This window comes from Phyllobates terribilis, unplaced genomic scaffold, assembly GCF_046119375.1.
Source record: "Phyllobates terribilis strain yellow unplaced genomic scaffold, ASM4611937v1 Scaffold_3__8_contigs__length_932513732, whole genome shotgun sequence".
In the NCBI taxonomy this organism is placed as follows: domain Eukaryota; kingdom Metazoa; phylum Chordata; class Amphibia; order Anura; family Dendrobatidae; genus Phyllobates; species Phyllobates terribilis.
In genome coordinates this window covers 883,114,855-883,128,996 of record NW_027362763.1, presented here as the reverse complement: position 1 = coordinate 883,128,996, position 14,142 = coordinate 883,114,855, and the positions used below count along the sequence as shown (strand labels likewise).

The 14,142-nt window shown below is 40.0% G+C and overlaps 1 protein-coding gene across 5 annotated transcripts in view; it reads left to right on the top strand.

Annotated features, from left to right (window-relative positions):
• Positions 1-13,434, top strand: part of PLEKHG1 (pleckstrin homology and RhoGEF domain containing G1) — a 276,017-nt gene extending 262,583 nt beyond the window's left edge. For all 5 annotated transcript variants that reach the window (XM_073672679.1, XM_073672678.1, XM_073672674.1 and 2 more), the window contains 6 exons: positions 744-782; positions 875-897; positions 2,661-2,873; positions 3,024-3,131; positions 7,318-8,965; positions 9,459-13,434. In XM_073672679.1, coding sequence (XP_073528780.1) covers positions 744-782; positions 875-897; positions 2,661-2,873; positions 3,024-3,131; positions 7,318-8,965; positions 9,459-10,558 — 3,131 coding nt within the window. In that variant the 3' untranslated portion in view covers positions 10,559-13,434. The remainder of the gene's footprint in view (positions 1-743; positions 783-874; positions 898-2,660; positions 2,874-3,023; positions 3,132-7,317; positions 8,966-9,458) is intronic.
• The last annotated feature ends 708 nt before the right edge of the window (positions 13,435-14,142 follow it).

Genomic DNA, 14,142 nt, shown 5'->3' with positions numbered 1-14,142 from the left:
TGTTTAAATTTGGCGCCAATCTCGCTGATTGGTTGCGGTCGGCTGGCATCCGCGACCAATCAGCAGAGCGTTGTTTAAATTTGGCGCCAATCTCGCTGATTGGTCGCGGCTGGTGTCCGCGCCCAATCAGCACAGCTGTATTTAAATGTGGCACCAAGATCGGTGATTGGTCGCGGCCGCTATTTAAATGTGGCGCCCAAATCGGTGATTGGTCGCGGGCAGCGGCCGCGACCAATCAGCACAGCGGTGTTTAACTTTTGCAGCAAGATCACTGATTGGTCGTGGCCGGAGAGCGCGACCAATCGGCGAATCGTATTGGTGAGGACCTGGGAGCGGAATCGTATTGGTGAGGACCGGGGAGCGGCACTGCCTGTGCGGGTACTTCTGCTGCGAGAAGACGGGAGATGAGCGACTGCTTGCAGCAGAAGTATCCCGACCCGCAGCGCCGCTCCCCAGTCATCCCTTCCGCATGGAGGTCAGCGGCTCCGGCGGTCGAGGTCCTTCTGCTACCGGCCGGGAGATGATCGCCTTGCGCCGGTCATCTCCCGGCTGCATCTCCGTCCCGCAGATGAGCCGCTAATGGCCGCCATCTTTTTTCAGAAATCCTGCGTCGCTGATTGGCCGCTGCCGGACCAATGAGCGACGCGGGATTTCCCGGACGGACGGACTAAGATGATTATATATATATAGATTGGAGTAGAAGAAAACATTTTAATATTGTTGCTTTGACATTGTTTTTTCAGAACCGTCATCTAATATACATAAAGTCATGAAACCAAATGGTAAGTTCATAGCAGATATATGTAGATACATGAGGAAAAATGGTTGTCATATATTTTATTTTCTTGACTTTGTTTAATTTTTATTTTTTCAGATGTGAGCCCTGAAGTTCAGAAGGTAATTTACCAATTACTGGCAAAACAAAACCAAGCAATGCGGTATATTTAATGCAAAACTTTTTTCATTTATGTAAAACTCTCAGCCATTATGGTAATATTCACATTTGACCCACAGAGACAGTATAAGAAACTTATTCTATAGCATTGTACCAGTCCATGGGTCAGAACTTAGTCCATTTTTCTACTTTCATCTTTGCCTCTCCTCCTTCCGAGCGGCATAACTTTTTCCTAATTTTTTTTTCAGGCTATGTTGTAGTTTAGGATGACACCATTCATTTTACCACAGAATTTACTGAAAGGGAATCAGTCAGCAGGGTCTCTGTCTCGACATCATGCTGCTCTCACATAGGGTAGCAAACACCTGGCGACAGGATGAAATGGTGAAAAAAATAAAATTTTGCCATAGGTTTTGTTTTTACGATGTTCAATGTGCGACAAAAATTACTATGAAATATGATTCTCCAGATCCGTATGATTACTATCATGCCAAACTTACAAACATTTTTTTCTTATTTAAGTGGTGAAAAAAATTCAAAAGTTTGGAAAAAGAAATAATTTTGATTTGTCGTCTTTTTGCAAGACCTATAATGTTTGGGGTTTTTTTTTGTCGATGGACCTGTGTGAGGGCTTTTTTTTGGCAAGGTGAACTGATGGTTTTACAAACACCATTTGGAACAGATTTGACGTTTTGATTACTTCTTCTTATATTTTTTGGGGGGCGTAAGATGCCCAAAGATGCCCAAAAAAACACAATTCTGGCGTTTTTGATTTTTTTTTTCTTTTCTGAAATTAAACATATGGGTAAATTTTATATTTTGACTTTTAAACATGCAGCGATACTAGATATGTTTTGTTTTGTTTTTTTATTATTTTTAATTGGGAAAAATGTTTCTAATTTTTATATATTTTTTTACATTTTTTTTTTAATTTTTATTTTTTTGTACTAGTTATCATTTGATCGCTGATACTACAGTATATATAAGCTATACCACAGTAGTGCAGTATATGTTCTAAATAATGGTCTCAAATGAAAACATGAGATTCACAGGAGTATCAAGATGGCAGCAGATAGGAGCATTCAGTAGGACCCCGACTGCGATAGTAACCTATTAATTCCCCGTGATCGCATCAGCTGGAGCCAATGTAAGCTGGTGCATGTAAATACTTGCAACAGCGGCATTTAAATGCCAATGTAAGATATTGACAGCAGCATCTAAATTGTTAACAGCAGCAGAGACAGCTTCACTCCAGCCACTGCCTTTAGACATAGATGCTGGATATTTAATTTAGTTGATATGTCTTGTGTGGAGTGGGCTCAGCTCCTGAGCCCGCTTCACACACCTTGACCCACTCCAGAAAATCCAAAATTCTCCAGGATACCGATAGGAGTTGGCATGAGCACATTATCACACACATGAAAAATTTTGAGGGACTCTACCACCTTTCTCAAGCCCCCTATTAGTTCCATAAACCGTCTAGAAAATTTGAATAAAAATGGTTTCGAACCACAAAAACTATGTGCACGCGTTGCTTGGAGGGCAGGAGGGGGTTGTAGGGCCTAGGCAAACACCAGGCTTTTGATCAACTTATCAGTGATTTGTAGGTGTGCCCTTTAAGTCTAAGAGTTCTACTAGCCAGATGTCAATAAGGGACCATAAATAGTATTTAGGGACGCTTTTTATGTTAATTTCTTTCATATAAAAATTATTTTAGATGGAAATTCTTTATATCGGAGAATATTTTTGTATTTCTATATTTCAGCGTATTAGCATGCAGGGCAATTTGCTTTGTCAAGCAGCTAAACTAGGATCAAGGGATATGCTCCTGAGCCCTGGAATGAGAAAAGCGGCGCTGTCTCAGAGTACTGATATGAGCAACTCACAGGAGTTTTTTCAGCATACCTATAACAGCAAAAAGTTGCATCTACGGCCTGGAGAACAGACTGACGCCGATGATGAGGAAGATTCTGAACAGGTCTGTACATCTTATTTTTTAATATATATTATGGATATGTCTATTACATGTATATATTGTGAGATAAAATACTTTTTGTTACAATGTTTTCATTAATTACATCTATAATTGCATATATTTATGCAAGTCTTTTAAATTCCACATTCACAGCATGGCTCTCAGCAAAAGGTTAAAGGTGGAAGAAAGAGGTTGAATAGCCAGGCCTCAGAAAATGTTGAGAAACGTAGAAGTATTAACCTCAGCTTATGTGATGGTCAGGTAAGTGTTATTTACGGGTAAGCTTATTGGATAAGAAATCTCGTACTTGAAAATCGGCTATGTTTAACCTGATCCTACAAAGGTGTAGTGAGGTCCTCACACAACCCAACTGCCAATTGTGGTTGCACTCACGCATTGATCTCCAGTGATTTACCACTTGTATTACTCATTGTTTCCTGAGGCCACCATTTTTAAAGAGGTTGTTTCCATGAAAAAATATTTTAATAAACAGATCTTGAGATAATAACAAGTTCCACAATTGGATGTTTTTAAAAAACTGTTCCTGTGTTGAGATAATCTTATAAATGTGCCCCTGCGATGTACTATTATTGTGGCACATACCACAGATCCTGGCCGGACGGCAAGCATAAGTCCCTTATAATAAACAAGTATACAGATGAAATAGCAGGAGCCCAGAGCGGTTTGTCTATATGAGGGGAAAAGAAATACCAAATTTTTCAGACTATAAGACGCACTTTTTTCCATTTTGGAGGAAAGTGGGAGGTGAATCTTAAAGTCCGAATAATACATTCTGCCTGTGGATAGTGGAGTGGTGGGGGGAGCAGCAGTGGCGGAGGAGCGGAGTACAGGCAGTAGCTGTAGGCGGCTGCTGCAGCTATCACATGTGCCCGCTACTAAAGAGACTGAATATTCACTCCTCTCCACGCCCATGGGAGTGGAGAGGAGGGAATATTCATTCTCCTTAATAGCGCACATGGTCAGTCCCAGCCACCCACTTCCTGCAGTGGCTCAGCGATCCTGTGTGCCCGCTATTAGAGAGTATGAATATTCACTCCTCCCCACACCCATGGGCATGGCGAGGAATGAATATTCATTCTCTTTATTAGTGGGCACGCATTATTGGCGAGCAGAAGCAGGAAGCCGGCGGTTGCGATTTGACAATGTGCGTTATTAAAGAAAATTAATATTCACTCCTCTCCACGCTCATAGTCCCAGCGTGGAGAGGGGTGAATATCCCAACAGCTGATATCAGATTGTGAGGACTCATGGCAGTGAAGTCATGCGCTGCTCGCACGCTGAGATCAGCTGCTGACAGAACAGGACGCTCCGCTGGAGCAGAGGGAAGAAAGGTGAGTAGAAGTGTTTTATTTATTTTTTTCATGTGTGCAGAGATGGGGGACCGTGCATACCAGGATTGGGGATGAGGGGGCAATGCATACCAGGATGGGAATGGGGAGCCATGTATACTAGGATGGGTGGCCATTATTAACAAGATGGGGATGAGGGGCCATGGATACCAAGAAGGGGGTGGGGAGCAATGCATACCAGGATGGGGATGAGGGGTGCCCTGCATTCCAGGATGGGGGGGCATGCATACCAGGATGGGGAGTCATTCTTACTAGAATGAGAATGGGGGGCCATGCATACCAGGATGGGGATGGGGGGGCCATGTATACCAGGATGGGGATGGGGGCCATGCATATGAGGATGGGGATGAGGGGAGCCATGCATACCAGGATTAGGATGGGGGTCATATAAACCAGGATGGGTATATATGTGTGTGTATATGTATTAAATACATATACACATTAAATAAATTATACACCAGGATGGGGGATATTAGTACAGAATTGGGGGTTATTATCCCTATAGCAGTGTCATGTCAGCAGCAAGTCTCCCCTCCCCCCCCCCCAACCCCCATAACAGTGCGTCATGACCACATTTTTTGCTTACATTTTTTCCTATTTTCCTCCTCTAAAACCTAGGTGCGTCTTATAGTCCGAAAAATATGGTATTTGATACACTGCTGATTTTGCAAGTTTTCACACCTACAAAGAATGGAGAGGTCTGCAATTTTTATTGTAGGTTCACTCCTATGAGAGACAGAATCTTAAAAAAAAAAAAAAAACTGAAAATTACATTGTATGATTTTTACATAATTCATTTGCATTTTATTGTATGAAATATTTGATACAGTAGAAAAACAGAACTTAATATTTGGTACAGAAAACTTTGTTTGCAATTACAATGGTCAGACATTTCCTGTAGTTCTTGACCAAGTTTACAGACACTGCAGTAGGGATTTTGGCCTACTCCTCCATACAGATCTTCTCCAGATACTTCAGGGTTTGGGGCTGTTGCTAGACAACATTGAGTTTCAGATATTTTCTATTGGATTCAGTTCTGGAGACTGGCTAGGTCACCAGGACCTTGAAATGCTTCTTACAGAGCCACTACTTAGTTGCCCTGCCTGTGTATTTCAGGACATTGTCATTCTGGAAGACCCAGCCACAACCCATCTTCAATGCTCTTACTGAGGGAAGGAGCTTGTTGGCCAAAATCTCACGATACATGCCCCCAACCATTCCTCCCTTCAATACGGTGCAGTTATCCTGTCCCCTTTGCAAAATAGCACCCCCAAAGTATGATGTTACCCCCATCATGCTTCACATTTGGGACGGTGTTCTTGGGGTTGTACTCCTCCTTCTTCTTCCTGCACACACAGCGAGTGGAGTTGATACCAAAAAGTTCTATTTTGGTCTCATCTGACCACATGACCTTATCCCATGCCTCCTGGATCATCCAGATGGTCATTGGTGAACTTCCAACAGGCCTGGACATGTGCTGGCGTGGGCAGGAGGACCTTGGATGCTCTGCAGGATTTTACTCTTTGACAGAGTAGTGTGTTACTAATGGTAATGTTTGAGACTGTGTTCCCAACTCTCTTCAGATCATTGACCAGGTCCTCCCGTGTAGTTCTGGGCTGATTACTGATCTTTCTCAGAATTATCCTTACCCCACGAGGCAAGATCTTTCATGGAGCCCCAGTCCGAGGAACATTGACAGTCATCTTGTTTTCTAATAATAGTGCCAACAGTTGTTGCCTTCTCACCAAGCTGCTTGCAGGTCTACAATTTTGTCCCTGGTGTCCTTAGACAGCTCTTTGGTCTTGGCCATGGTAGAGTGTCTTTTATACAGGTAACAAGTTCAAACAGGTGCAATTAACACAGGTAATGAGTGCAGAATAGGAGGGCTCATTAAAGAAAAACTAACAAGTGTGTGAGAGCCAGAATTTTTGCTGGTTGGTAGATGATCAAATACTTATTTGATATTGCAATAAAATGCAATTTAATTGTTTAAAAATCATACAATGTGATTTTCTGGTTTGTATTTTTCGATTCTGTGTCTCTCAGTAGAAGTGTATCTACGCTAAAAATTACAGACCTCTCCATTCTTTGTAGGTGAGAAAACTTGCAAAATTGGCAGTGTATCAAATACTTATTTTCCCTAGTGTATATACCTACTGGTCTGTTTTATCACAGGAGTGTTTCTGCCATGTCACCAGTCCTCTTGTGAGCTTATCATAAATCAAGTCAGTGACATAGAAGCTCAGCATCCACTGGAGCAGCTACGTCACAAACTTGATTTTTGATGCACTCAGAAAGCTGGAGACGTGGCAGAAACACTTGCTCCTGTAATAAACAGGCAGGAAAATGTGTTACCTGAGAAAGTAGCAGTTGCAAGCAACTGCTGATTAGACTGAATACTCGGTTATCATAAGTGACTTATGCTTCCTCCCTGACCAGGAACTGTGGTGTGTACTGTCCCTGAACTGGAACAGCTCTCCATGGTCAGGCACAGCAAATAACAGCATATATTAGGGGCACATTTATCTCAGCCCCAGAACATTTTTTTTAATACACCCAATTGTGAAACGTTTTCTTATTCCAAGATCCATTGATTAAAATGTACTTTGTATGTGAGAAAACACCTTTTAAGTGTCACAAAGGTACATGGTAGTATGATCAGTGTCCATGCGTTGAATGCAGAGACACGCCAACATCCATTCTTTTAATATGGATAGTAGTTTGGGCATTGTCACCTTTGCTCTCACAATTGCCTGATTAATATAGTTGAATATAAGCATGTGTAAAGGATATGGACACCTTTCACATATAAAAGGGATTTTACATAAATAAGGGGTTACCTTGATCTGAAATGTGGTACTAAGTTTTTAGAAAGGTCCGTAGCTTGGCCACACAGGCTGATAGACGCGAATGTAATATAGACCACCACTCTGCTGTGTAGATCTGAATATGTAATCCACATTTATTCAAAGTAATGAGAAAATATGCAACACTAATTACAAACAAATTTTAAAGTTATTAATGTATATTCTGTATTCACATTTTAATGACTGATTCATTTTGCATTTTGCTCCTAGAGTTCAAAAGACCAGTCAGATGAAGAGTCATCACAACTGAGCAGAGACGAGCTGTCTTCAAGTTCTGCAGTTCATTCCTTAGACAGACAACAAAGCGTGTCACATACTAACTCTATAATAATGAATATCCTCGGGAGTACTACAGCTCTGCGAAATATCTGGACAGATCACCAAATTAGACAAGCCCTCTTTCCCTCTAGAAGAACACCTCATGACAATGAGGAGGATGATGATGATTATCAAATGTTTATGATGAATGAATGTTCCAAACTAGAGTCATCAAGGTCACAAGAAGAAAGAGGTGCATCCAGTCGACCATGTAGTTGGCACTTGGGTCTAATACAAGATGATAGTGCTGATAACTCATACTGCAAAATTGTCAGGAGAGCCAGCAGTGTAGGAGAAAATAAATCCGGCTCTTGCAATTTGAGAAGTAGACAGAATAACACTAGACACCAGCTTACTCATTGTGAAATCGTCAGTAAACCTGAACAAAAGTCGTCCTCCCATGGTTCTTCAGAGGAGTTGACAATTGATGATATTGAACACGTCTATGATAACATCAGTTATGATGATCTCAAGCAGATGGGTCTCACAAGAAGAGATGAATCTGATTACATGCAAAATAATCCCAAGTGTGATGCAGACCATCAATGTAAGGTCAACACTAATGTTTGGACATCCAAAGGACATGAAAAGGCTAAGAGCATTCCAGTGCCAAACAGAGAGAGAACAATTTTGAAACGGGGAACCCCTAATACTAGTTCTCAAGAACTTCGAATAATAGAAGAAAATATTTATGACTCCATACGCCTTCCAGAACAATCTCTAGAGCATATAAGAAGGAATTCACCTTCAAAGAGAAACAATTTTTTGGGCTTAGATGGAGATTTTCGGTGTTTTGGCCAAATAGATCATTTTGTTTCTGAAGAAAGCCTTCAGTACAGTGAGGATGAATCTTTGGACCACAGAGTACCATTAGGAGATGACTATATTCATCTGCTCAACACTTCCTCACACACAAGTTCAGATTCTCATAAAACAGCTGCTGACAAGTTATCTGAAGAAGTAGATGAGATCTGGAATGACTTGGAAAATTACATAAAAAAGAATGAAGAAAAAAAAAGTGACAAATTGTTGGCTTCCTTTCCAGTGAGTAAAGATGATGTCCGGGAAAAGAGACATATAGTCAGCAGGTCTCATTTTAGCAAAGAATCAAAATTTTCAATATCATCTCTATGTTTACCAGATAATTCAACTCTGCCAAGAACAATGGTGAACAACAGTCTAAGTGTTGTTCGTAAAGAGGAGCCAAGCCCCCCAACATCCCCTAGCAGCTCATTGCTAAGTTTGAAAAGGACATCCCTTACCAGTGAAATGACATTCATGGATTCCCCTTTCTTTTCATCTCAAAGTACTTTATCTTACACAGATTCTATGAATGCTGCTCAGGAATTGAACAACATTGAAAAGTCCAAAAATAAGGTGTTCCTGATGGCTAGACAATATAGTCAAAAGATAAAAAGAGCCAATCAAATGCTAAAAATTAAAAGTCCAGAACAAGAACATCCTTGTAAATCACACAAACTGAAATCAAAAGACCTTGCAGCTATAATGGAAGAGAAGAAACAAGGAGGGACAGCAATAGGTAAGATAACTGTGAAAGGGATCCTTATTCACTAAATTCTGAGTGCCAATTGATCATGATTATGAGGTCTCATTCAAAGGTCCGTGCAAATAGATCCGATCTCATACCGCAATGTTGGGACTAGCCCTAGTCTCACAACCAGGGCATGAGAGCTTCATGTATTCCTAGGAGGCTGTCAGGCTCGGGTAGGGAGAGCTGTCGCCAGTCAGTGCGTTGGGGTCAGAGATCGGAATGATTTGCTAGGACGTCTGAATGAGCCCTTACAGGAACAGATATTTTTACATTTTTGTAAATAAATGATCCTATACTATGAATGATTAAATAGTACAGATAATGTCCCTTAGACAGTCATGTGAGTAAAAATAAGATCATGTTTGTATCATTTTTTTGAATCATCGTGGATTGTTAATGATGATCAATACATTTAAGGCCTGCATAATACCTTGAAATTGTATAAATATTTTTCAAATTTGAATATTTTTGTTTTTCATAGGAGCAAGAATTGCAGAATACTCTCAGCTGTATGACCAGATTATTTTCCGTGAATCACCAGCAAAAACTCCTAAGGAAGGAAAAACTAGTCCAAAAGAATCCCCTGTACTCAGGACAGGACATAAGCATCAACAAGTTCACCAAGATGCTCCACGGAGTGAATCTTTGCAGCAAAGTAACACAAGTTTGCATTCTGTACACCTCAATGGAGATGCAGGAGATTTTTTTACCTGGCCTGACATAAAAGACTTCAAAGCAAAGTCTGATATTTCACCAAATAGGCTTAAAGGCCAACAAAGAAACATTATTTCTGCGTGCTCTGTTCCATCCTTGATTAAATCTAGTCCATCAAGCCTACATCTACAGAGGTGGAGTACGATTGATCAAGAACATGATGAAAATGCAACTCCGCAACAAGCTTTTCATTCCTTAGGAAGGAGAGTGGCCTTTGAAAAAACTCAGCCATATATTCGCTCTCAGTCATCCTCCTCCATGTTCATCCACAGGTCAAAAGAGCCAGTCAAACCAACTAAAATCCCAACTTCACCACAGTCTCAGCGTAACTCTAAACCTGAGAGATCGTCAGATATTTATGACTTTGGTGCCAGTTTTATGGAGGAAAAAGGACATTCAGAGGAGGATTCAGATATGACTTTACAAGACTCCCAGAAGATCTTGGTGTTAAACAAGCTGTCTTCTTTAAATGCTCAAATTGCCACTCTTAACTATTTTGCAAATTTTAAAGACACTGATGGTGCTGGAGATGATGATGATGATGATGACTATGTGGAGATCAAGTCTGAAGATGAGGAAGATGGGCTAGAGTTACCTTCCAACCAACCTATAAAACTTAATTTGCGTAGTCACTCTGAACACATTCAAACTCCATGTAGCACCAGTACACCATATTCCTTTAGCATGCCCACTACTCCGGTAAAGTCTCTAAGTGAAAAACAAACACCTGGTGCTGATGTAGCAGGTTATGATGAAGTTGGTAAACTTAATGACTATCTGTGGAGGGCACCATCTTCGAACCAGCAGAATATCGTCCAGTCTCTTAGGGAAAAATTTCAATGCCTTAGCTCAAGTAGTTTTGCTTGAACATGTTTTCTTATTTTAGAAAAAGTACTGTAGCTTCTGTATTTCAGCATAATGTCATGCACTGTACTGTTAATGGTAGGCATTTCTTTCATTGTATTGTTTACATTTGACATCGAGTTCTTCTATCTGTACTGTGCATATTCTCCTAAATGGCTAGAATGAATAGGTTTCTAATTTGTATACTAGTAATAGTAATATGATTTATGCGCATACTTTTACAAGTAACTGACTTGCATAAGGATTACAATAAGCACAATAAACATGACAGAAGTTAGGTATAAGACTACTTCATCAGCAAATACAATCCAATGAACTATAGTTATGTAACCTGTTTGCCAAGTTGATGATACAATTTCTTATTTATGGCTAGATGTTCTGATCCATTAATACAGAATTACATGAAAACTTGATAAGGCCCTGTTCACCAACAAAAACGTCAGATTTTAATAATGTAGCGTGGAGATAGATGTACGTGCTCACGCCTAGGCTACAGCAATGCCCCTGATGGTTAACAATTGAGTGGTGCCCACCAACTCTTTTCTGACAAAAGTGATATATTTGTTTGAGACATCAGTGAAAGTATCAGCTCCTGAGTGCTCCCAAATATGACCTTTTTAGCCAGCTCTTCTCATAGTATGCCTGTTAGGCTAGGTTCACATTGGCAATAGGAGTAGAACAGCGAAATTGATGGCACCGTCAGATCTATCGCAAGATGGACAACAGCCTGATGGACTCCATTGACTATAATGAGGCCCATAAGACTTTCCTCATGGTGTCTGTTATTCTCCCAGACAAATAGCTGGCTATTCTGTTGTGCAATTTTGATAGAATCTGCTATGGAAACTCCTGACAGAGATGTGAACACCACCATGACATACTGCACCTTACTATTGTGTAGTAACATTACCCTTTAATACTCTAATAATCGAAATGCTTATGCAACTATGTAGCACATAGTACATTGTACAATATATAATACTGTGGCCTTCCATATTGCAGGGATTAAGAAGTCCCAGATGTGTCTTGGTTCTGCATGTTTGTGTACTGTGATGTAAGATGCATACATTCCATATAGTTTGTCCATGATGGCACATTACAAAGGGGTCAATACTGTTTTATTACTATTCTTTTGAAAAATAACCTGTAAATATCTGAACACTGACCACTCAGTATGTACTGTAGTTGCTAATGTAATTTATCTACTTGTTAACAGAGCAATGATGCATATATTATCCAAGCTTTTCCATTTCATGGAATGAGTTGCCGTTTATGTTATATATGGTCATGCCAAGCCTTAAATTATTGGATTTTTATGCTAAAGAGGGACTTGCCACTTGCTCAAAAAATTGAGTTATACCTTTTAAAAAAAATTCCTGAGCTGCACTGATTCTGCCACTGTTTCCATTTTGTGCTGTGTCGCTACTTTGCAGAGATATTCACAATTGTTGCTTTTGGAACACAGTATGTGAAATCTCTGCTTGCATTTCAAATGGGTGTTTCTTCACAGTCTTCTCTGGGGCCGTGCACTTTCTCCCCTTTCTTTCAGATACTGTCAGTCACATTTCAGCGGCATCAGAGATTGATAGACTGCTAGATCAGTTGACGAGCAGTGAGCACCTGAGAGCGACGGGTGAAAGCGCTTGGTCCCGGAAAAGACTATCAAGAAATACCCAGTTGTACTGCAAGCTGAGATTTCACATGGTGTGCTCCAAAAGAAACAAATGTGAATATCTCTGCAATGGAGATACTCTGCACAAAACTGAAAAGAGCGGCAGTATCAGGAGAGCTGAGGGATTTTTACAGGGTATATAACTTAATTTTTTTTTTAGCAAATGACGGGTCCTCTTTAAAAACCATGTGTTCTGACACATGCTTTACAAAGCTTGTACAATTCCATCTTACAAGTACAATTAAATCTCAAAAATAGGGAATAAAAAAAACTGAGGGTAATCTACATGGCTTCCACATCCACATGCTATTGTTTTGATACATTTCTATGCCAGGAATATCAAAAACCAAAACACCATTATGCTGTATTAAGAAAAATATCGGCACAGAATTTTGAACCTAAAACAGTGAAAATTCACTTTTTGTTACTGGTATTCATTAACGAAGTGTTCGCGCCCAAAAAAAAAATTTAATGAAACACATATTGTTTGCAAAACAAAGCACATGGGATTAAAATGGTGACCAGGTAAGAAAGACTGGGTTTATGAGATATCTTCAGCACACAGCCTTTATTTATTTCTCTATTCACTGGTAAGTTCTCTATATGTTAAAGATTCACTTTAGAAATTTTCAATTACATTACATAGATCATGTTTGCTTTAGATAAAATGGGGATCAGCAAATATAAGCCCATTAGACGATTGCATTAATTGGAAAAGGCTTTACGGACTCTAGGAAAAGTCATTGTGAAGGAAAATTGCTTTTCAGGCAATAAGTGTTAAGCGGTAGTAGCAATATACATAATTTCTGTGCACTTGTATTATAGATAGCTGTAGATTTTCACTATTCCTATATGGACTAATGTATTCTTTCTGTACATGTTAGAAGATTAAGATTTACCGTGGTGGGTCTCTAGAATAAATGTAGTGCCTGCACTATGCTGTATAGATACATAGGTCAAAATCTGTATATATATGTTTGCTTGTTTTGGCTTCATGTTTGAAGTTGACCTTAACATCTTGTCCTATGGATGAGCCTTTTTTTCATTCTCTATGGTGCACTTTTTATGTTTTTGTATATGTTATAAGAGAAACGTCTGTACATTTAGAACATTTCAAATACATTTGTTTTGTTAAACTTTCATTAAAAATTATTTGGACGCATGCTGTATCTGAAGTAATATGTGGATTTTATGATGCTTAGTAAAATTAAAACCAGTGTTTCAAAACCATTTCTTTCATTGTTTATAATGATCAGCAGAAGTAATAATTTACATAGTCGTGTTTATACCCAATCTTACATCTGTGGCGTACCACCAAGCAGCTGTTTATGAGGTTCATGAGTGGGGGGCATCTTTGCATCCTCATGACACAAATCCAATGGAGTATGATGTTGAAGCATCACCATTCAGCCTATGCATCTGAGTCATAGCACAGCAGGTGCGATGATGTCACTAGATCACACCTGCAGCTGTGCAGAGCCACACATCATGGGACTAGAAATTGGTAAGTATTTAATTTTTAAGCTAGTGTACTATTCAAGGTGGGGAGGAAGGGCACCATAATGCATGGAGGGCACTGCAGGAGTATCTTAATATCTGATGGACACTTTAGGGGGCATTTTAATATGTGTGGGCATCACAGAGTTTGGGTGCACTATGGGGTCATCATACAGTGGGGGAAATAAACTGAATGAACTGTGAGGGTATCGTGTAGCGTGGGCAGAATGCACTGAGAGTGCATTACATTGTATATGGGTAAATGCACTATGTAGGCATTATACTGTATATGGGGGGGACTGTAGGGACATCTTCATGTGTTGGGTTACTGAGTGTGTCATACTACTGGGAGGGTTAAATTGTTGGGCATTCATATTGTTTGTGCAAGGGTTGCATTGTGGCTGCATATTGCAGAGGG